General features: G+C 42.9%; 1 protein-coding gene across 8 annotated transcripts in view; it reads right to left on the bottom strand.

The window, feature by feature from the left end:
- The window catches only part of ppp1r12a (protein phosphatase 1, regulatory subunit 12A), a 51,688-nt gene that overhangs the window by 6,000 nt on the left and 23,501 nt on the right, over window positions 1-22,187 (bottom strand). For 2 of the 8 annotated variants that reach the window (XM_065951082.1, XM_065951083.1), the window contains exons 3-25: window positions 21,032-21,150; window positions 16,114-16,273; window positions 15,386-15,530; window positions 15,224-15,298; window positions 15,001-15,092; window positions 14,442-14,599; window positions 13,564-13,685; window positions 11,034-11,258; window positions 10,627-10,718; window positions 10,267-10,380; window positions 9,014-9,166; window positions 7,880-8,041; window positions 7,327-7,482; window positions 6,033-6,123; window positions 5,436-5,615; window positions 5,155-5,329; window positions 4,923-5,044; window positions 3,858-3,923; window positions 2,404-2,420; window positions 2,187-2,295; window positions 1,330-1,434; window positions 1,188-1,235; window positions 965-998 (exon numbers count right to left, since the gene is read on the bottom strand). In XM_065951082.1, coding sequence (XP_065807154.1) covers window positions 965-998; window positions 1,188-1,235; window positions 1,330-1,434; window positions 2,187-2,295; window positions 2,404-2,420; window positions 3,858-3,923; window positions 4,923-5,044; window positions 5,155-5,329; window positions 5,436-5,615; window positions 6,033-6,123; window positions 7,327-7,482; window positions 7,880-8,041; window positions 9,014-9,166; window positions 10,267-10,380; window positions 10,627-10,718; window positions 11,034-11,258; window positions 13,564-13,685; window positions 14,442-14,599; window positions 15,001-15,092; window positions 15,224-15,298; window positions 15,386-15,530; window positions 16,114-16,273; window positions 21,032-21,150 — 2,720 coding nt within the window. The remainder of the gene's footprint in view (window positions 1-964; window positions 999-1,187; window positions 1,236-1,329; window positions 1,435-2,186; window positions 2,296-2,403; window positions 2,421-3,857; window positions 3,924-4,922; window positions 5,045-5,154; window positions 5,330-5,435; window positions 5,616-6,032; window positions 6,124-7,326; window positions 7,483-7,879; window positions 8,042-9,013; window positions 9,167-10,266; window positions 10,381-10,626; window positions 10,719-11,033; window positions 11,259-13,563; window positions 13,686-14,441; window positions 14,600-15,000; window positions 15,093-15,223; window positions 15,299-15,385; window positions 15,531-16,113; window positions 16,274-21,031; window positions 21,151-22,187) is intronic. The other 6 variants (XM_065951079.1, XM_065951081.1, XM_065951084.1 and 3 more) reach the window with 4 other exon arrangements.

The following is a 22,187-nucleotide window of genomic DNA, read 5'->3' as shown; positions in this document are numbered from 1 at the left end:
ACCTCCCTAGCTTGTGGCTTTGAAAGGTAAAAGACTAAATAATGTGGAGTTGTAAAACTCTCTGCTAGCGGTCCAATAAGAACTTCAGAGCCTGCTTTTGTTTGATAGCTTTAGCTAACACCTCCACTAACCCCGTTGCTCTTTTCCAGCTCCACCCTTCAGTCTAAATATGGGTCATTTTTGGCATTTTTAAACTGTGGGGTCAAAAGAATGGTCCTTAAACCAACTGGTTACATAACGGTGGCTACACCCTCTCCCTCTTTTATCTATGTGTGTAAAACTGAGGCTATTAAAAGGAATGATGCACTCATTCAGCTTATTTTAACCTCGACAATCATTGAGGTTTTAAAACAATGATGTCGAGAAAGACGCTTAGAGGTCGTGTTGGATGGAAAGGTTATGAAATGAATCATGAACAGAGGACTCAATGTCTTTTTTTTTGTGTGGAAAAAAAAAAAGGACATTCTTGTAAGTGATGATGATTGTGAAGACAAATGACACATGGAGGATGGTCTGGAATGGGGCTTAAGACGAATCAATGATGTAATAAAAGAAGGAGGTTATGGTTTCATGGCTGCACAGATGAAGAGAGCAAGATTACTAAAAAAAAACAGAGAGTGAAAACATGACAAATCACACACACACACACACACACACATGCACGGGTTCTTCCAACAGCAAATGTAAAGACTACAATTGTTCTACTTTCTGCATAATTTATATTACACTTTGTTTTTTCCACACAGAGTAAGCTTGAGAAAAGGTGACCACACGCTGCCCTCTGAGGGTCAAAAACAGGTGAGAGAGAGAAGGTGGCAGTGTGTTCTGGGGGGGGCGAGGAGAGAGGGAGGAAAGCACCCCCCCCCCTCCCCCTTTGACCCCGGGCTATAAGGGCACATGTGACACATGACAGGAAGCAGCAGAAGATTAAAAAAAAAAAAAAGAACTCAGGTTTAGATCATACCACCACCCAGATGAAATTGGGGCCTGCTTGTTACCTTTAGACATAAACCGATCGGTAGTGTTACCAGCATGTTTACAGCAGGATGGGTTTTTAAAGAATGACAGAAAGGCGCACTTCTGCTCTATAGTCAGTCTGAGATCTTAGAGAGATACAAGTTAAACATTTTAAAGTAAAAGGTATGTGATGTAAAAGGGCTGCATTGATAAAGTAGTCGTGTCTTTACCCTTTTCTCCATCTCAAGCTGTGATCGGTCGGCATAGCGTTCCTGCCTCTGCGATGAAAAAGAAAAAAAGAAACAGAGGTAAAGCTCATCAGGAGTCCTCACTCAGTGCTGATTGTCTGGAGCGCTGGGATTTTTTGTGTACCTGTGTGGCCTTCTCTAGTTGTAGCTTCAAGTCTGCCAGCTCCAGGTCTGTGTCACGTAACTGAGCCTTCAACTTCTCATTCTCAGCTAAGATCTGCTCGTAGAGCTGCAGGGAGAGACAACAGGGTAAGTCAACGAGTGTCAATTTATTCCATCCATGACGTATTCTCATTTCTACACTTCGATTAAAACCTGCAGAAACAATATTGACGAAGCAATACAGAACTGAGTCTACGTTGAGATGTGCATGCACTGATCCCTGAGGTAGACGGGCATCCAATAAACTGCTAATAATCAAGATCAGTGTTCCCTAAAGCGTCAAAGGAACCCCTCAAATGTTTGGTTTTGTCCACAAAGTAAAGATAACTATCAGTTCATTACTCTAGAGGGGTTAAGATACAAGCTGTAATCAGTTTGACTTTTTCTGAATAATCAGTCTAATTAATCAATCATCCAAATAGCTGATGATTCATTTAATAGTTGACACATGATTGATTTATTGTTGCAGCTCTGTTACTCATTTTCCTGGCATTACTCCTGCAGGAAGGAAGCCACCTGCAGCCTCCCTCTAAATCTACGTCATCTTTGGCAACGCGTTGTGTTTTGTACATTTTATTGGAGGTGTTACTGTGGCAGGCTGAAGGCACACCTGTGTGACAGCAAGGCTGTTTTTAATCGGCTGAATGAAATGTAACCCCTGACAGGTGGACGGCTAAAAAGACGTGCTGAATAAAAAAATGGATGTGAACAATTTATTTTGGAGTAAAAATATCTTTCATGTACGAAAAAAAAAAAGTGACACCTTTTCTTTCTAATCATGAAAACTGTGACAGTCAGGATTATAACGTGTTCTCATACCTTCTTATAGTCAGTGGTGTCGTCTCTATCCAGCCGGCTCGAATACGTCCTCCGACTCTCACCGTAGCCACGACTGAAAAGAGCATCATTACGATCTACGGATGAAGTGCTGTAAAGAGATAATAACAGGCTCTTCTAATTAAGGGAACAAAGAGAAGAAGACATAAAAGGAATAATGCTAAAAAAATAACATATATATGAATGGGGGTGAATTTACCTGGACAATCTGTCACTCTGTAAGAAAGCAAAAACAAAATAAAATGTTAATGCCAGTTGTGAATTTTCAATAAGCTTCTCGCTGCAAAAAACTAAACAGGAGGATGAAACAGAATGTGTTTTTCATTTGAAACCTCCACTCTCAGATTCTGCAGCCTCTCTGTATGCATCAGCTCCTGACCTTTGCAATCAGCCTCCTACACACACACACACACACACACACACACACACACACACACACACAACACTACCATCTAATACATGCACTCCTGTTCCTAAACAGCTGCCATGTCAGACAGCGCCTCGAGGCCTGCTGTGCTCAGTCAGACTCCCTGAGAACGGTGCAAGAGGAAAATCAGATAGGAGAGGAGGAGGAGGTCGGGTTGGGGAGGTTTTGGCTTCCAGCAATTTTGAAATTGCAGCCAGTTTCCTGAGGGCGGGGGACACAACAATGCTACTATATGAGTTAAGAAGCCCTGAAGCCTGAGAGGAAAATGATCTACATACATGATCAGATAAACAGCAAGAGAACTACAGTCCCATTCTGCATTTTAAAAGGTTTATTTTGGGGGATTTGTAGGCCTTTATTGTAGAGATAGGACAGTGGGCGGAGTCAGAAGTTATAGGGAGGGAGAGAGTGGGGACTTACATGCAGGAAAGGAGCCATACCGGGCCGTCTGCTTGTCTCATTATTTAATCTGGCAAGGTTCAATATTTGTAATGTGAAAGCTTTCACAGTCTGTATAGACTTTCGACCACACCTGCATTACTCTTTTTTCACTTTACATTCAAGTGTAACTCCATATAGAAAGACACGCTACAAAAAGAAGCTCTTCTATGTCCGTGCAGCGATGATTGCTCGTTTCCTTCTCTGTGATGTGTTGCAGCTCCACCCTCTATTCTGTCCTACTGTCAATGATGGCTGGAAGCCGTGTGTCCTTCCTGTTGATTGTTCTTGGGTTTTTTTTGTATTCTACTGTTTGATCTCTGTTGTGCTGCAGAAGACAAACACCATTTCTTTTTCACAACAGTGCCCTTTCTTCCCAATGCTGTGTCTTTCATACACGGTGCAAAAACTGGATGTTGTTCTATGCTTGTGTTTCAATGAGGAGGAGGAATGGTTAATCCGTTACTTGAATGTCTAAGTTGCAAAAGAGAAAGTTTGAAGGCTGCAGAGGGTGCAAAGGGGAGATAAGTGGGAGGGGTAGAAAATCAAAGCTGGACAGGGCAGAAGATTGAATATCAAAGGCTACTGGAAATGTTTGGTCTGAGACATGAGGAGAGAAGAGGAGAGAGCACGCTCAGGGGGGCAGGAATCAAATTGAAGTCACATCAAATGCAGGAGGACTGGCTGGATTTGGGCTGGAGGGCTCCTGCTTAAAAGTCAGTTTCATCTACTTTTTCCTGGTGTGTGTGTGTGTGTGTGTGTGTGTGTGTGTATGTGTATGGGGTCACCTGTGTGTCTCCCTTGATGCTGCCCTCCTCCGAGTCCGACTGCTGGTCCGGATCATTTTCATCACCCTGGATTTAAAAAAGGGGACAGGAGGGTTAAACATGACTTGCAGCTTCAATTCCCCAGCGATCAAAGAGGGTCGAACAGGTGTCATAAACTCCTGCACCTCATGAGGGGAGTGACCTAAATGAGTCATCTTTAATCAAATATAAAAAGGAATTTAGATGAGTGGCTGTGTTAAAATGCTCTCTTTTACATTCTGATTGAAATCACAAAGATCAAAGCGGCTCTCAAGAGTTTCTGGCTGCTGACTAAACAGACTGAAATTAAAACTAATGACAATTTGCATTAAGATTTATTATTTCTATGAAGTGTCTTTTAGCGCCTGAAATAGCTGCTGCAGGGTTGGTGTTAGACGAGACAATCAACATCGGGCTGCAGAAACAGCCTCACAGTGTGATATACGATCTACTGTGAAGACAGCAGGAGCAGAAAACTACTACGATTTTCACAGGGGGCGCTACAATCAAAACAACTTGAAAGGTCCTCAATAGGAGCTTTAGGGATTGCAGGACAGCTGTTGAGATGAGATGTGGGATTGCGTTCTGAAAAGGACTAGAATTAGATCACAACAGTGCCGTAACAAAGCTCCTCTGTCGTTACATCTCTGTACAGTCAGACTGATTACACAACTGCTGAAAATTGGGGTCCCACTTTGTGAATTTCACATTTTGTTAGAGAATTGCGGAAGCACGAGATGTAGAGAATAAGCAGGAGCTCCACATACACACACAGTCAGACATGCACACACACACACACAGCCCTGCCGATCCTGCCTCGCCCCTTTGACGCCTCTGTGGCGATACAGACAGAGGAGGGATGACATCATGCCTCTGCGATATCCAGATTATACGATAGAAGCCACAGGGGTTTGAAGTTGTCTTAACAGAGCTACTGCTAATTTAACACACTAAGATTTAGATGAGTTACATGAATGTAAATGTATTGTGATTAAAATCTGAGTATTAGGCTTCATGTTAAACATCACAAAGTGTTCATTCTCTTACATCTTGGGTCCAGAAGGAGACTCCAGTGGAGCGTCTCTTCTCGCGGGGCCGCCTGCGATCCCGTATGGAGCGAGGCTGAGACTTGTCCTCTCCCTCCTTCTCCTCCTCCTTTTTGTCCAATTCTGACCATCGAGAAGGACAGGAGGGAAAATAGAAAGGTATTAAAATAATCAGATTTCACATCAGGAAAAGATCCTTTTTACACCTTTTTTTTTTTTTTTAAATTACTGACCTTTTTCTGTATCTCTGGACGAACGGCTGTAGGAGGAGGTGATCCCCGTCAGACTGTTAGGCCTGTTGAGGGAGCTGGAACTGGAGGACAACGCGGTGCTAGAGTAGGACGGGGTGGAGGCAGTGCTGACTGTGGAAATGGCGGAGGTGGAGGAGGAGGACGAGGGCCGGTAGCGCTGGAAGGGAGAGACAAGTGGGAAGACATTTTTATTTTTATTTTTCCAGACACACTGGCATGTTTGTGGGGAAAAGTGAACGCAGACGCCGAGAGCAAGAATGTACCTCTTCATAGCTGCGGTACTTTGATCGGTAATCGTCCTCCTTTGTCTCTGTCTCCTTCTTCTCCTCCTGCTGCTTCTCCTTGTCCTGCTTCTCTTTCTCCTCCTTCTCCTCCTCTCGGGTCTTCGGGGTACGACGGGGTACGATTTTCTCGGCCTCTTGCAGGTCAGTCAGAGTCACACCCTGGACGAAGAGAGTAATATAATCACCTTGAGTTCATCATCTTCATTTCAAAAATCTTCCAATTTCATAAAATCTTTCAGCTCTGCAGTAAAAATCAGAAGTGTAACTGGGTCGTTTAATTTGAACTCTAACTCTTTGATTCATCCAGGATAAGACAGCGTTCTGGCACAGAGAGCTGAATATTTTACAAGCTTACAAGTCTAACATTAAGTGCAGCCTGTGTACACAAAACCTGCCGTCTCTGCCCGGATGACGTCATTTATTCAAACAATCTATAGCTATAAAATCATAATGCTAACCCGGGTCGCCTACAAGTTACGGTTTGTACATATTTAGTTGAAATGTAGATTCTTCTGTCGTTTCACATCTTGGTACAGTCCGTAAAGTGATGTATTATTGAAGAGGTGGTGATCTGACCTGGGTAGACCTCCTCGACTGTCGAGCCTGTCTGGAGCGGGCTTTCCTCTGGGACTCGGACTCCTCGTCTCGCACCGGCGTCAGGTATGATCTGAAACACAAAACGACACGGACGATCACAAAAGAGCTCCATCATTCTGTGAGGAGGCAGAATGTGATCAACCGGATAGAGAAAAATAATAAAGCGGGTGGACCAAATGTCCTTGGCTCGAGCTGCAATTGCCTGTGTCCTGCATTGTTGTGTTAGCAGGCTAATGTCAGCACACTTCAGTTAACTCATAGCTGCATATAAACACATAAATGTATATGTGTTTATATGCAGCTATCTACGTCCAAATGAACGTTGGGGTACAAGGCACTGAGGATGATGTGAGGCAGGACATTCCTGGAAAATGTTTGTGTTTCCAAGGATGACGCTTTAAAAACAATCTTTAAGTTAAAGTGTTGAAACAGGATGTTCAACCTCCCGCTAAAACAGTATCAGGCTCAAAGAGGCAACGCAGCTCGGGAACCAAAACAGTGAGCTATTCTGGCACTTTTCTGTCAGTGTGACACACTGAGACGTATGAACACATTCAGTGCAGAAGGGGGGCTTTATCCTCGAGGAGAATCTGCAGCTTCTGCCCACCGTCCTTATAAGGGAAAAGTCGATGAAGCGGGTTCAGGCTGCGAAACGGTGCCGACTCCCACCATGACAGGAGGCTTATTTCAGGGAGACACACACACACACTCAAAGCCACTTTCACACACTTGTGCTTTCGGTGACAAACACTCACTTGCTCCACTTCTGACCTGCACCTGTGACAAACTCTTCCTTCTCCTTTCACTGTTTGTAAACGTGAAGACGACACACACACACACACACACACACACACACACACACACACACACACCCTTTTCTCAAACAGAGGAAATGCATCCAGATCACTGTTTGTTAACGGGAGCTAAGAAGGTGAATGCTCTCGTTTTAATTTAAATTCCCGCACAACTGTACAAATCTCCTGTTACATCTATTTCTACACGTTTTATATTATATTGTTTCATATGTTGTACTTTCAAGGGTTTCTTTTTTGTTCCCTGACATTGACAGAAAGAATGTGTAGTAGCTTTCTGTTAACTTCATGTTCACTAAGTAAAGACGTGCTGATGTGCGATTTGCTCCAAAATAGGAGGAGTAGAAAATAGGGAGTTAAAAATAAATTAATTCCGTCAGATAAGGCATTAATTAGCATACTTGTATATAAGGATAAGCGTAGGTGAAATGTGGAGTTAAAACTGTGTGTGGCTTTGTCACCTGCGTCTCTCTGGCCCAGTGCCGGTGCCAGTGGTGGTAGATATGGCGGTGGTAGTGGTGGAAGTGGTGGTCGTGGTAGAGCCAGTGTTCATAGTGGGGATGACTGCAGCAGACTCCTTCTCCTTTTCCCTTTCTGCACTCTCCTCTGACCAGTACCTGTTCACACATCGGATATGTTTAGAAACACACATGAATTACAGATACAGATTGCTATCGCTAGCTTCTATCATAGCATATGATGACACCTCGCTCATCTCAAACTCTATCTTTTGGTCCCAAAAGGTTGTATCTGGCGCTTAAACCAAACAAGATGAACAAACACATATTGCCAAAGTGGAGGCTTCAGATTGGTGGTTCAAAAACAAGTGTGTGACATCAGGATGACTATGTCCACCTAGATATACAGTAGATCGTCTACCAGGGGAAATTACATCACTTCTAATTGCATATCACCAGTTTTTAAATTGAATACGGCTGCTTTATCAGAAGCCACCGAGTAGCATAACTAGTTTACATTGTAATTTATATACAAGCTGCGGTGTTGCTGGTGTACCTGCTGGTGAGACTGGTGGAGCCAGTGCGGGTGGAGGAGGAGCCCAGGCTGGAGAGCAGGCCGCGGTGGCCTGTGGGCGAGGTAACAGATGAGGAGGTGGTGGTGGTCGTGGAGGAGGTGGTCGAAGAACTCAGATCCTCGTGTCGTCTTCCGAAAGAGCCGCTGGAGGACAAAGAGTCGGACATCAAACACAGCAAGAGGCCCGGACACAGCGACATGACCACAGCGACATGACCACAACAACGATGACGAATGCATTCACTTATTCGGCTGAGAGGATTCACTGAGATAATAAGCAACCAGCATTCTGGAAGCAAAAAAGTTGTGTTAGGATCTATATATTGTAGGACTTGTGTTTCACTGTGATGGGTTGTTTTTTGTTTTAGCAAACTGTTACACTGAAGAATTTCTGGACATTTGTGACTCAAAACTGTAGAATTAACTGTTCCTTCTTCCTCTCACTACAACTTTTCTTTGTAGGAACCAGCTTTTATTTCCCCCTAATGCTTCTTGAATTGACATCACAATATTACTGCAGTCTGTTCATAGCTTTCAGCTAAGTGCAAAAAGAGCGTAGGGAAGTAGTGACCACCGTCGACCACTCTGTGGCGCTGCAGCACGGGCTTGTTATTTCACCATCTCTTCAAAAACGACGACTAAATGTTTACTAGAACTATGAGCTAAAATCAGGAAAGGAAAATGTTTCTGTGGTGATTAGTGTTATTTAAAGTAAATCACTATATCTGTGAAGTGATGGATTCATGTTGTTTTTTTAGAAATTCAAAGGAAGGGTTAATGTTTTGTTAATGTTGTGTAAGATTAGTGCCTACATTATATTGTACAGTTGAATTAGAAAGAACAGTTTAACTGCTTCTGCTGCAGTAGATATGACGCTGAACAAACTGACTGGTTGCAGTGTAGTGCTAACACAGCAGACTTGATTTACATTATTACTTCAGTAACATATTATCGTTGTAGTGAACCAGCTTTGACCCCTTCGAGTGATCATGATGACATCAAAGGCAACCAGAGGAACACACAACACATGGTAGGAACTCCAGCAGCGCAGAGACACACAGTCAGAGAGGACAGGTGGGTGTAGAGACGGCGGTGCCCCCCGTGAGGCTGGTGTACCTGCGGTAAATGCTGTAAGACTGGTAGTGGGAGGAGGGTGGCTGCCAGGGTTTAGTATTACAGGTGTTAGGGTCCAAGTTGGAGGTGGACGAAGACTTGGCTGGCACGTCCCGCGTGCTGCCGCTCCGCCCTAGTGCTAGCGTGTGGGACGTGCTGGTGTGTTGGCAGGCGGGTGGGCGAGAGAGGCATGTTAGCGTTGGTGGCACACACGCACACACACACACAAACAAAACACACAGATACAGAATAAGAAACATTTATATTCAGGACTAAAGCTTTGCACACTATCGCTGCATTCATGTCTTATGGGGTCAGCTGGGAATGTTGAAAGCAACATCTGTAAAGTTATCCTGGGTTTGGCTTGTCATGAGTTAAGGTTTTTTGTTGGGAAAACAAGAAATCTACAAGTTCTCCAGCAGCTTTCGCCACGTAAATAACTGCTTGTTGTCGAATTTTGTCGGAAACCTTAGAAGTATAAAACACAAGATCCTAAGTAACTCGAACAACTTGGGAGAAATTCATGTTGGAAACTTTGAGAAATCCAATTCAACAGTTCCCAACTTACCAATACTTAAAAGGAACCTAAACCTTAACATATTTCAGGATTTTATTCCTGAAGTTTTGAATAAAAAGTAAATTCCAGAGGAGCTTAAGCAACCTTAAAATATATATGAATTTCATTCATTTTTAATTGGGAATTTGGGAAGGTGTTTCCAAGTTTCTGTTTTTAAATACCAAACCAAGTTCCAAAGAAGCCTTAACTTAAAAACTAATTCTAAAAAGAGGGTTTCCAGCAAGTATGTTCCCCATATGACATGCGTGCAGCGTAAGTCCAAATCGAGGTTCTGTGCCATGATCACACCTGAAAATGTGTTTTGATTTGGTAGCCAGACAGGTATATAGACTCGTAAAAATATCTGAGTAATGCAGCGTAAACTCACTGGCACAGCAACCTGACAGGACACGTACAGTCATGCAACAGACTCTGTGGCAGTGATAGAGAGAGAGAGGCGTTTCTGCACGGTTATCTCAGTAGCTGCTGCTGCTGCTGTGCATCAAAGCATGTACCGACATATCTCTGATGACATAACCCGAGCAGAATGTACAGTAGATGATGGATATATAACTGTCAATGCTGTCTACGAGCTAGTCAACTTCATAATGGATGATCAGATCAGACGGGGACAGAGATCTGATGATGATGATGATGATGAAGAAGAAGGTTGGAGGATTGTGTCGCGGCAGAGGCTGACCTGCGTTGGTAGCTGGGGGTTCGGTTGGTGGAGGCGCTGCCTTCGCTGTTCTTCAGGTCGTCGTCCCAGCGCCGCCGGGTGTATGAGCCGCTACGTATCAGAGAAGTAGAGTCCCTGGGGAACCACAGGCTAAAATAGTACCCGGATCTTCCACAAATAGAAACTGCAATATATATGCTAAATATGTTCTCTTTATTTTTCTACCAAATATTCTTCTGCACATCGTAAACCAAACGCAGTGACTGAGTGCCACACACGCCATGCAGAGAGAGCATTGTGGCTTTAGCCAGCAACACACAGCAGTGGGCAGCAGGTGCCGCTCATGCTAAACACATGTTGACGCAGAAGAGCTCGGCTTACCTGTTCTCCTTCTCGTCGATGTCCGAAGTACTGGCCAGTCTCCTGGGGATGGTGGGGGCCACATAGGCCAGCCTGGTCCCTTTATCCTTCTCCTGTAGACGAAGGGACAAACCAGAATCTTAGTTTTATGTCCTACACTTTAAGCTTTTTTGGTTTTTGGAATAGAAATGGAGATTTTCTATCAGCGTATTGTCTTCTATTCGCAATGAAAACAGAACCGTGCACTATGTTGTATCAGTCACAACATTTTTGGGGGAAAAATACATTTTCCTGAAGCCTTGCTGTAATGTATACGGTGAGTAAAGTTTGATTTAAGGATTAATTATGTGTGTGACATTCTAGAGACTGAGCAGTCTGAGTAGAAAACAGATTACTGAGAAAGTTAATGAAACGTTGTGACAGTTGACCTTCTCTTTCTCTTTGTTGTCCAGCGAGGAGGTTAGGCGAGGGCTCGAGGCTGAGCGCATCACCCCGGTCGTGTCCTTCTCCCTCTGAGCCTCCTTGGTGGCTGTGATCTCCGCTAGCGCCCCGTAGCTGCCCGTCTTCCTCAAACCCTGCCGCCATGATGACGGGGACTCGTCCTTCCTGTCGTCCTCCACTTTGGCGGAGACTTTCGGAGCGGGCTGAGTGGCCTGGGAGGGATGAAGGGCAGCAGGTCAACGCACAATCTTTGCTTTTTATGAATATGTTTAATTAGGATTTTAGTCGTCCTGGTGAGTGAACACAAAGAGAAGTCCAAACCGGGTTTGCGTTAAGCTTCAAAGGCTTTGGTTTTTAAAGATGAGATTATTCTTTAAGGAAGGGCATGCCAGTTAGGAGTCACGATCACATCTACTTCAGCTACGAAACGCTCTCGTTCAGTAGGTGGTGAAGGGGTCATTAACCTGTTAGGCGTTGACTGTTAAGTCAAGTTGAACCACAAAACAAACTCTCAAAAACAAGACAGGTAACTAAACGAAGCACAGAAAAGCCACACAGAAACACGGTGAAGGCACAATCAGGGCGGTGCAACGTCTGACTAAAAGTGCAAACAACACCACGGAGGGTTGATGAGTGACCGTAAGCATCAACTGGATGGAGCCAGGGTGGTTAGAAGGAGGGGATGGGGGGGGGGGGGGGTGTTATGTTCTTTGTGAGTGCACAGGTGCATGTAGGATGAGAGAAGAACTCTGGTGCACACCAAATGCCTCACCATAGGTTTTTTAGGCACTAGAGAAATGCCAGTTTTGCGCAAGCCTTGTCGCCACAATGCAGGACAGCCTGGCTCCGCCACAGGCATGTGGGGAGTAATACAATCAGACTAAAGCCAACCAAGACAAGAGCCCAGGATGAGGAAAGACGCAGAGACAGAGAGCAAGGGAGGGGTGGGGAGGATGAGACAGAAACAAAAAAAAGAAGCCAGAATAAGACAGAAGCAGCAAAAGAAACACACTTCAGAGCAAGGATAGATTCTTTTAAAGGCCTAGTCACACCACACAATGTTTACTGCCAAACCAGGGAAGGGGGGGAAGGGGAGGGGGGCTACCATTACTGTTTGGTAGTGTCAAAAACTGGACGTTGTTAATGATTTGGTTCACTCTTGTTAAGACAGAAGACATTGTGTTGTGTGAGCAGCTCTAGGCCTCAAAGAAAGGACTGAAACAAGAAGATCTTTGCGAGAAAAGAAGCCGAGAACAGAAACATTCAGGTCGTCTAAGGCAGGTGGGACACTGATTGCAAGACATGGGGACTGAGGGTGCAAACTCAGAAAGAAGACCCCCCCCCCCTCCAAAAAGGTGGCCTCTGTATTGGGGCTGCATTCAGGAGAGTGAAATGACGATGCGGTCCGGAGTAAGGGTTTAAAATGTTTCAGTACTCTTCGATACCGCATGTCTGAAAATGGTACAATCTTTGTTTTTCAAATGATCGACAGTACTGAAAGCGTCAAAGCTTAAAAATAAACCTTCAGATCTTGAAGGTAAGAACACAGCGTCTGCCCGTAGCGTACTGTAAAAAATGAGTTTTTGTCGAGCTAGTCTTTGTAGTATCTTATCAATCAGGAGACGTTGAAATGATTTATATTACTAATTCAGCTTTGTGTGAAGGTTAGAGAGAAAAAATGTCCACCGTGTTAATAAGGTCATTTTGTTCCATTTGATCCCCTCTATAATCCTTTTGTTTTTTTCTAAATGAAAGTGAACTGCAAACATTTCTCGCACATTCTGGGAGCCTAAAGGGTTAAACACGATGCCACATTACGTTTTTGTTTAAATGTATTGGACTGATGCAGCACACATGTCCTTGGAAAGTGAACACCGGGTTCAGTTTAGTTAAAATGTTTGGCCTTATTTGACCAGCAGAGGGCAGCAGACTCACAAATGGGGGGGGGGAAATGCCTACTGAGAAGCCCTAGTTTTATTCCTGCAGAGCATCCATATCCACTGCTCTATAATAACACCCCAACAGTCATTTAGTAAACTGCTAACTCCATCTTAAACATCCACCAATCATCCCATCTGTGCCAGCCATTCCCATATTTCATGAAAGCTCATGAAAAACTAGGCGTTCATTTACTTTGCATGCTCAGTGTGCTGCAACATGAAGAGTAAATCAAAAGTGATTTCTCTGACGGCCTCGAGAATAATCGGAACTCATTTATTCAAACCCCTTAAATATCCAACCGACTGTGAAATTAAGTTTGTATTCAAGGGGGAGGAAAAACTAAATAGATTATGAATTTGACTGATCTGCGTACACAGAAAGGCTCCAATGTGTCTCAGTGGAGCGAAGTTCCATTTGCTGCGTGAAAGCGGGGAGGTGCAGCGACCATGTAATGTGGTTTGAGGGTTAAAACTATGATGTAGGTTGGTTTGAAAACTAAGTCGCTTCATCTGAGTGCACTCTGCCGGCTGTCTGCGCAGGGTTCAGGTGATAACATTTTCATCCACCAGATCATACCTTCTTCACTGGTGAAGTGGGGGTCGTCACCTGGTTAGTTGGACTTGCTGGAGAGGTCACTGTGATGGTGGAAGGGGCGGGCGTCGTGCTGTTGCTCACTGATGCTGCAGGCTTGGTCTTGTCTGGAGGAGGTCAAAAGGAAATAAGATATAAGGAGCTGAGTACACCCACAAATGCATGGGAACCATTTTTGAGACATGCGCTTGAAAAAGTAAGAAAATGATCATTGATGTATTAGCATCCTAACTGATGAACTTTTAGAGCCTAACCTGAGATGATCTGATTTCCATAATGAAGTCCTAACATTATGAGAAAAATTTGAATATATTTGTGTTTTTGAATGTTTGACGACACCTGCCATCACAGCGCCTGGCAGCCTAATGGTTTACAAATCTAAATATAAAGGGATGTGGTACATGGAATAATCACCTGAAGATGAACGCTGGTCAAAATATTGTGATTTCAAAACTTGTTTTGTGGCACTGAGAAAGAGTTTTGGCATATCTTCATTTTCTACCTGCTGTTGTTGAATTGTTGTCATAAGTACCAGGACTCTGAAAGGACTGTGCATGAAACTAAGTCTCCTCAGCAGCCTGAGCAGGTTTCTACAACCGCTGTTCGTTGTACCATGGCAGCAGATAACTTTACTTCATCATGTCATTTTTGTTTCATAGAATAACTTTACACTAGTAAAATCACAACATTATTCTCATAATATTATACCTTCATTCTTGTTTTATTACAACTTTATTCACAAAATCTGTTGTTTTATTTTGTATGACCTGATACTCCGCTTTATGAAATCATGAACCTCTTTTCAGTTTTGACCTGATGACCGAGTCAGCGTAATAATTGACATAAACCCTCACACACAGTACCTGCTTCAGTCTCTGACTCCGAGTCTTCATCCTCCTCTTCTTCGCTGGAGCAGCTTGATTCGTCCTTCTTCCCCTCCTCTTCTTCATCCACCTTCTCGGGTTCTAAGGTCTCGATGCGTGGGGCGCTCTTCTCCGGCTCCAGGAGCAGCGTTTCTTTGCTGTGAAACACAAAAGTACACGTCTGTAACTCAGAAAACAACGACACCTCAGTAAATCTGTATTCTGAGCTGGGAGAAGGAATTAAAAATATATTTTAAATAAAATTATATGATAAGTCGGTCGGGCTCTACTTCTGATTCCAAGTCTTGTAAATGTATTAAAGTCATGAATCTTGAATTCTGTTTGTATGTAACTTTGTTAACTGTGCTGCTGCCTTTCTTGGCAAGGACACAAAAAGGAGATTTTTTTTTGATTTTTTTATTGTCAACAAGCCTTTTCTGATGAAATAAAGGCTACAGTAAAAAATAATAACAGTTGTTCCAACATAATATTCCAACCCCAGATGTGCAGGCTGAATCAATGGTTTCTATTCATCAGTTTACAATATTACGCTGTTTACCTCTTGAGTGGTTTCAGTGGTTGGTTGTTGTCCCCAGTGGTTGTTGTTTCGATTATAGGAGATTTCTTAACATCTTTCTTGTCACCAATCAGCTGAAAATAAAGAAAAACAGATATGTTCAGGGAGGGGAGGAACACAAGGGACACAATCCGTCATCTGATTCTAATTTATTCCAGCATTAAAACGGTTGCTGAAGTTGTCCTCTGCAGCCACACTGACTCACCAGATTTTGCTTTTTCTGTAATTCTTCTAAGTATCCCAGAACGTCTTCATCTGCTACATCAAAAGCCGTCTGGCCCTGAGGGAAATAAAGAAGTAAAAGTTATCTAATATATGGGTTGCTTTGCACTCAATAACAGGCTTTTTGACAGTGCTAGTAACTCACCATTTTATTAATGAGGTCCATGTCGCACAGATTCTCCACCAGTATCCTACAGGCCTCCTCCTTGCCCCAGTGTGCGGACGCATGTAGAGGAGTCCAGCCATCATAGTCTTTAATATTTACATCATACCCTGCTTGGATTAAAAGCCTGCACAGAGGAGGAATGGGGAAACAAAAAAACCCAGTTTTTTCTTAGAATTAAATGTACTAATCTTCCAAAGTGCAGCGAGGCTTTTGGAAGTGCGTCAGCGTTGTGGCCTCGGATCAGATTTATGAGATACAACCTCTAAACACGTGGACACATAATCTGAAAAATTTGAGTCATCCCTAAACAAGTGCAGGAGGAGATTTGCTGATTTTTTAAAACTCTAATGTTTCAGCTATGACGTGGGACAATTTTAGATCTGTGTCTTGCAAAAGGCAGTCACACTAAACATGAGAGATCTTAGAGCTATCTATGGCAGTAGAGTGAGCTGGCTGGCTTCCCAGAGCAGATGGACAAGCAGCTGAGGATCCTTTCCTCGAGCTGTGGAGCTTTATTAACAACCCACAGAAACTGTCAGAACAACACTTTGACAAAATGCAGAAAGCAAAGAACCTACAACGCTAGGCCTCATGACTGCCTTGACTATAAATAGCTTTTCATATGGTAGAAAACAGGAAATGATTTATACAAGAAAGAGCAATAATGCGCTCGCTCTTCTACCTGTACAATCAAAGCGACTGCTTACTTTAAAACTTCGACGTATCCCTTGGCAGCAGCCACGTGGAGCGACGTCCCCCCGGACTTGGCATGCCGGACGTCTTGGATCTGGCCGATGTTGAGCCACTGCCGGGCGTCCCTCAGCATGATCCGCTCCTCCTCTTTGCGGGCTGCCTCGATATCCACCCCTGGTGAGTGACAGAAGAGAGTGATGCTGTTAAAAGTGGCACGGGAGGATTACCTGCATGCTTAAGGAACAAGCTGCCAGCTGTAACACTGAACCTCAGCGAGCCGAGGACTGAGCATCTACACAGAGGTATGTGAATGTGTGGAATAGATTACAGCGGTTTTTGAGCATAAAACACAATGGAGAGAACAGAAATTGGTAAACGCTCCTATGAGGGACTTTTGCTTTGAATTGATTTTGGCGCCCCCTGTGGACAAAGCGATACCTTTAATCCTCCTTATGATTTTGTCCTGTACATGTTGAGGTAATGAGGTAATTTTTTCCCCAACAAAAGAAACAACCGTTGCTACCTGTAACAGTCAAACATAGGACTAACTTCAATTTTTGCTGTGGTAAATGAAGAAGAAAAAAAAGGCCTAGTCTGACACCTCCCCCACCGCAGAGTTTACTGGCATCAAAAACAGACATTTAGAAGCAAGTCATCTTCTCACTGATGTTCTTATATAAACTCGTAGGTCAGTAAGACGCATCATTATTCATTTCAAGCTGCTTCATAACAAGATTAAAACTCCTCACAGGTGCTTTAATCTAATTCATTGCATTCAATGATCTCAGAAGGGAAAAATTACATCAAATGATTCAAGCAACCTTTCTGGCCACTAGAGGGAGTTGTAAAGCACTTTTTCTGCTTCAGGTTTCTTTTTTTTTTAACCAAAATTCTGTCAATTCCACAATGAAATAGTGGCTGCACACACACACAGGCCTCAGCCGGTTAAGTGGGTCAATATGTCTAAGCTATAAGCTGCAAGCGGCGCAGCGGAGAAAGGAGGCCTGTATTGTCTTGTTGACACCTGGCTGAAACACAAGACGGGATGAAATGTGCTGCAGCGCGACCCGTCGAGTCATCAGCTGAGAGTTAACAGCGCCGAACTGTATAAACAGTGATTCGAGAAGTGTGCAGGGGACGGAGCCAAAACTTCAGCTGATCTTATAGGTTTTTGTTTTTTGTTCTACTCCCAAGTACATCATCACTCACTTCCTGACAACCCCTAGAAAGCTCGGAGATTGCCTTCGAGCTTTAAGCGAATGAAAGAGGACATCTGCGTGTGCAAGTTTGGCTTCAGAGAAAGGGGGCAGGCAGAGGAAAAGTCTTAATCAACCAGGAGGTTTGAAAGCTGGAAGAAGCACAAGGAGAGCTGATGAGCAATGAGCAGCAATGTTTCCAAAAACAAAGCCATCCTTTTGTCAAGGATTGTGTGCTTGAAAGTTGGCCTAAGCGTCTTCAAAAATCAGTCAAAAAGCTGTGTGCATTCAACAAAGGCTCAAAGAGAGCAAGTCAGCAGTAATATTCTGCATTTTTCGAGGGCGGACATGTTACTCATTGAGATGATTTGTGAACCGAGGTCCAAGAAAGTGAAACCAAATGGGAAGAAGATGACTCAGTGTCTGAGTTTATGTTTGACTTGATTTCATGTATTATTTCAAACCAAGCGGTTGACTCAGTAATGTTGGCCATCAGCGTGAGGTTGTCAAAAAAGCAGAATTTCAAACTTTGATACAATACTGGGATAGAGACCCTGCACACTGGCAGATTTTTCTCTTTGTTTTTCTACCTGTACCTGTAGACATTTAAACCTTGTTATAGTGACAAAATCAAGGGGTCAAGGTTTTTTCCCCCCATCTATTTCAAGCCACATTTTTATAACAGTTACATATGCTTATTAATCTTTTATATTCAATGCAAGGTATGTTTACATCAAGTCTATTAAGTTTGATATACGTGTCACCTGGAAAAGGAACAGAAGAAACCTCAGAGCTGTTCAGTGAATATAGGCAATGGGAGCCGGCCAGGTAGGGCGAAGTCCTGTGATCTCTTGGGAAGTAACCTACACTGAGTCTATAAAAAGCAGTGAGCCTAATGGCCTCTAAGTAGGAACTACAAAACAAGAACAGAGCGGAGGACTTGGCAGCAGTTCAAAGTTTAGATTTTTTTTATTTTATTTTATTATTTTTTATTTTTTACAGAGAACAGCACATCTTCTACATGAGCAGACGGAGAGAAAATGTAATAGACCAATGTGGATTCCCCTTAAGTTCAATGGGAATATACCAACTCAGAGTGGGACAAACGTTTGGTACAGTCATCCTGAATCAATCAAAAAAAATATGGCCTCAAGAAATCTACCCTGGAGCAAGACTTACAACAGTGACTCGCTTTCAAGATAAGTCGAGAAGAAAGGAGCCAAATTGTTTTGTTTTTTTAGCTAGGCGTAAACTACCATCATTCAAATCTAAAAGCTAGAGACATCTGTGATACTCTCCACCTTTAGTCCACTACAAGGACAGCAGCAGCCCTCTTGAAGCAGCTGATAAAGGGGGGAGAGAGAGAGAGAGAGAGAGAGAGAGAGAGAGAGAGAGAGAGAGAGAGAGAGAGAGAGAGAGAGAGAGAGAGAGAGAGAGAGAGAGAGAGAGAGAGAGAGAGAGAGAGAGAGAGAGAGAGAGAGAGAGAGAGAGAGAGAGAGAGAGAGAGAGAGAGAGAGGCTGGCAGACAGGCTGTCCAGTCACTTGACCCAACTGAGGTCAAGGAGAGCATCTTGAGGTTGTTCCCGTGGAGGGTAAACTATGGCCACTCGCTAACAAGTTTAACCCCATGACTGGTGTCTCTTTGAGAGGAGAAAATCACATTACAAACATACGGGAGCGTTACACAACAGCTCGTTGCATAATGCTGCCTGCTACGAGTAGCATAGAGACTGAACTGAGCAGTGGATTGTCTGCAGCTGCCCCCGGGGCCAGGATCAGCACAGATTCACTCTTCACTGGAGATTTATACCAACAAAAAAAAAACTGATTTATAGAAAAGTCTGTCAAGAATAATTATATTGCTCACAAACCTGAGGAAATAATGTCCAAAATACTGAAAGATATTTAAAAGTTCGTCCAGGGGCATGATAAATGAAGATGTACTTTTGGTTCTGCATCCATTAGCGATGGATCTTAGAGGAGGCGGCGCATCTATCAGACGCCGGCAAATCAAAGCTGACAGCAGCTGGTGGCCGAGAAGTTTAAAGGTTTGGGTGAGTACATTATCGCAGTCGTTATATAACAAGTTCAAGGAGCTCAGTATGAAAACAGTACTCTGGGTCCAATTATCACTGGTTGCCATTATCCTTTTTCAAACACTTTGACCTTAGCTTAGAGGCCTGTCAGGAAATAAACAAGTATCTGAAAGATTTTCTTCTCCAAGATTGCAACAGATGCTAGATGCACTACATATTGTTCTCTCCTCTTCCTTATATTGTATTGTTTGTAGCATAACCTCTTCTTGCCTTTTGCTGCATTTTTGGGCCCTTATTTATTTATAATGAAAAGTATTTGGCCTGTTTCGTAAAAGGTTCCATTGTTTCTTGTGAAGCATTTTAAACTTCCCCCTCGTATCAAATGTGCTGTATAAATTAAGTCTTGATCATTTATTAAACATGCAGTGTATAATCATTTGATACATTATATTTCTAATGATGATGCTGGTAGATGCATGGATTAAAAACCATAAACCCTATTGGGCTAGCTGTGCAGGCTTTAATTTCACATCTCACCGTGGCTATAAAAGTGGCATTTCTGTCTGCACGCAAGCCACAAACACCTGTAGTAAAATCAGAGAATTTAAAGCTGGTTAAAGGTGCCCCCAGACAACACAAAGCCAGCAAAGCTTTATTAGTGAATATGAGCTGAGGAGCACCCCTCTGGCCCCGGGCCAGTTAACACGTCTGTGCCTGGCCTCTCACCATAGGGGAGGGCCTTTCATCATCTCAAGAATGCCCCGGCCCTGCCTGGCCAAAAATAGAAAGACTCGAATTTTGAGTTTGGAATCATCACATGAATGCTCACAACACAGCTGGATCACCTTTTGATATTATGTAAGATTTTTTTCTTCAAGGAAGGGAGTACAAAACCGTCAGAGCTCAGGCTCTATTTTACAACAAACTCATACGAGCCCCTCCTAGCTATGGTGACATTAAGACGCTAAGCACAGCACAGCTCATTACATGTTAGTGCTCTTTCATGGTGTTATCAAATTTCGTGGTACTAAAACAGAGACTGTCACTGAGAAAACACAAACAACCTTTACAGTGTTCATGTTGCATATTTGACTAGAGCACAGAAATACATCACTGCATAATAATTTGCATAAATGATACAGAACTTTTGGGCTAAAGCTATATTACCAACAGTTTATTGAAAACTCTTTTGTGCCGACTACAATCAAAATTTTAAAGAAGTTTAAGGCTGTGTGTGTTGTGCAATAGTGTAGTTGTATTTTTTTATCTTTTTCTTATACTGATGATGTTTTTTTGCAGAACTTGAGCATTATGTGTAATGTGTAATATATAATGTTTGTGGTTTTATCAGGTATGTGCTTCTCTGTTTACATGTGGATTGTTATTATTGTTTGTATTTATTGTTGTCACTGTAGAGGCTGCTAAATGTGTGCAGCCCTTGAGTCCAAGAACATTTCCCAGAGGGGACATTAAAGTATATCTTATCCTATCCTTTACAAAGTATTGTATCGTCTTCTGTCCTATCCTCCCCATATCATATTCTATCCCTATCCACTTTTTGTATTGTATCCTTCTATCCAAGTACACTTGATACATTTTAAGAGTTTATAAAACTCTTCACAGGGCATTTTGGGTTGAGGGAAGGATGATCCATTAGTCCAAAATGGACCAGAAAGAAGAATTCAAGGTGTCTTTGATACCTTGTCTGTTGATCTCATTCTGCAGGAGCTCCTCCATCGCCTCCTCCTCGGCGATGTCCATCGGTGTCTCACCTTCACTGTTCACGACACCTACACTGGCACCCTGACTGATGAGATACCTGCAAGAGAAACACAAACAAACATTCAATGTTTTAAGCCAAAAACAAAACACACTGATAATTATGGAGTGTTATCATTCTTTGAAAGTTATTTATAAACAGATAAAAAGGTCAGATCTTTCACAAGATGATAAGGATAAAATGTGCGGTGTGTTTATTTACGTCCTGTAACTGATGAGGAAACAGTTAAAGGGACGGCGCTGAGTAATGTTGCTTTTGGGTCGGTGCCAGTGTTAGATGGCAACCGCAGTCTGAAACTCCTGTTAGACCAGTCACATCTTTCGACACCTCCAGGCCAACTTAAACACATTCGCCAATTACATAGATTACCTTAATAGTTACGATAATTGAAAGCATTATCTGGCAAACTTTAATTTGTTGCAATTTGAGTTTTCTCTGCAAAAGAAACCCCTGGGACATGTTTATATGAATGTTCTTTACTGGAGAGCAAGTAGAAGATTATTGCTTTCTAGTCAATTACAAAAGACTTGTATGGCAAATTTATTTTACTATGGTAAGTGTTCAAATAAAATGTTATGGACATGAAACTCAAGGCACGCAAGTCAATCAGTGTGTGGAAATGTCAGAGGGTCTTCCTGGGGCTGACCAAACTGAGTGTAACATGACACACCTACATAGTAAAGACAAAGAGGAGTGGCACAAATCCAGGCAGGTTTGTGGACTGTTTACAACTCTCTGATGTTTGACTCTTAACTACCATTCATCTCCTGTTACAGCACTGACACTGAATTCATTGATACCAATACTATACTCCGAAGAACACTCAAGTAAGAGTATCTGCTTAGTTGAGCTAAGTTAGTAAAGTGAGACCAAGCAGCAACCTTTGGTGTTGAAAAACAAAGCCAGTGCAGAAGTAAAAATAAACAAACTGCAGTTCTTCCAGTGTCAACATGAGGCTGAAAGAGCATGGGTCCATGGGTTTTAAGTGATTTGATCTCCATGAGTTTGTCTCCCATCAGCACAGACTGAAAACCTTTTTAACCATTTAACATCTTGACTTCAGCTGCTTCCAATCA

The sequence above is a fragment of the Labrus bergylta genome, chromosome 23, assembly GCF_963930695.1.
Source record: "Labrus bergylta chromosome 23, fLabBer1.1, whole genome shotgun sequence".
NCBI lineage: Eukaryota > Metazoa > Chordata > Actinopteri > Labriformes > Labridae > Labrus > Labrus bergylta.
The sequence above is the reverse complement of the archived record's forward strand: the minus strand, read 5'-3'. Positions and strand labels throughout refer to the sequence as shown.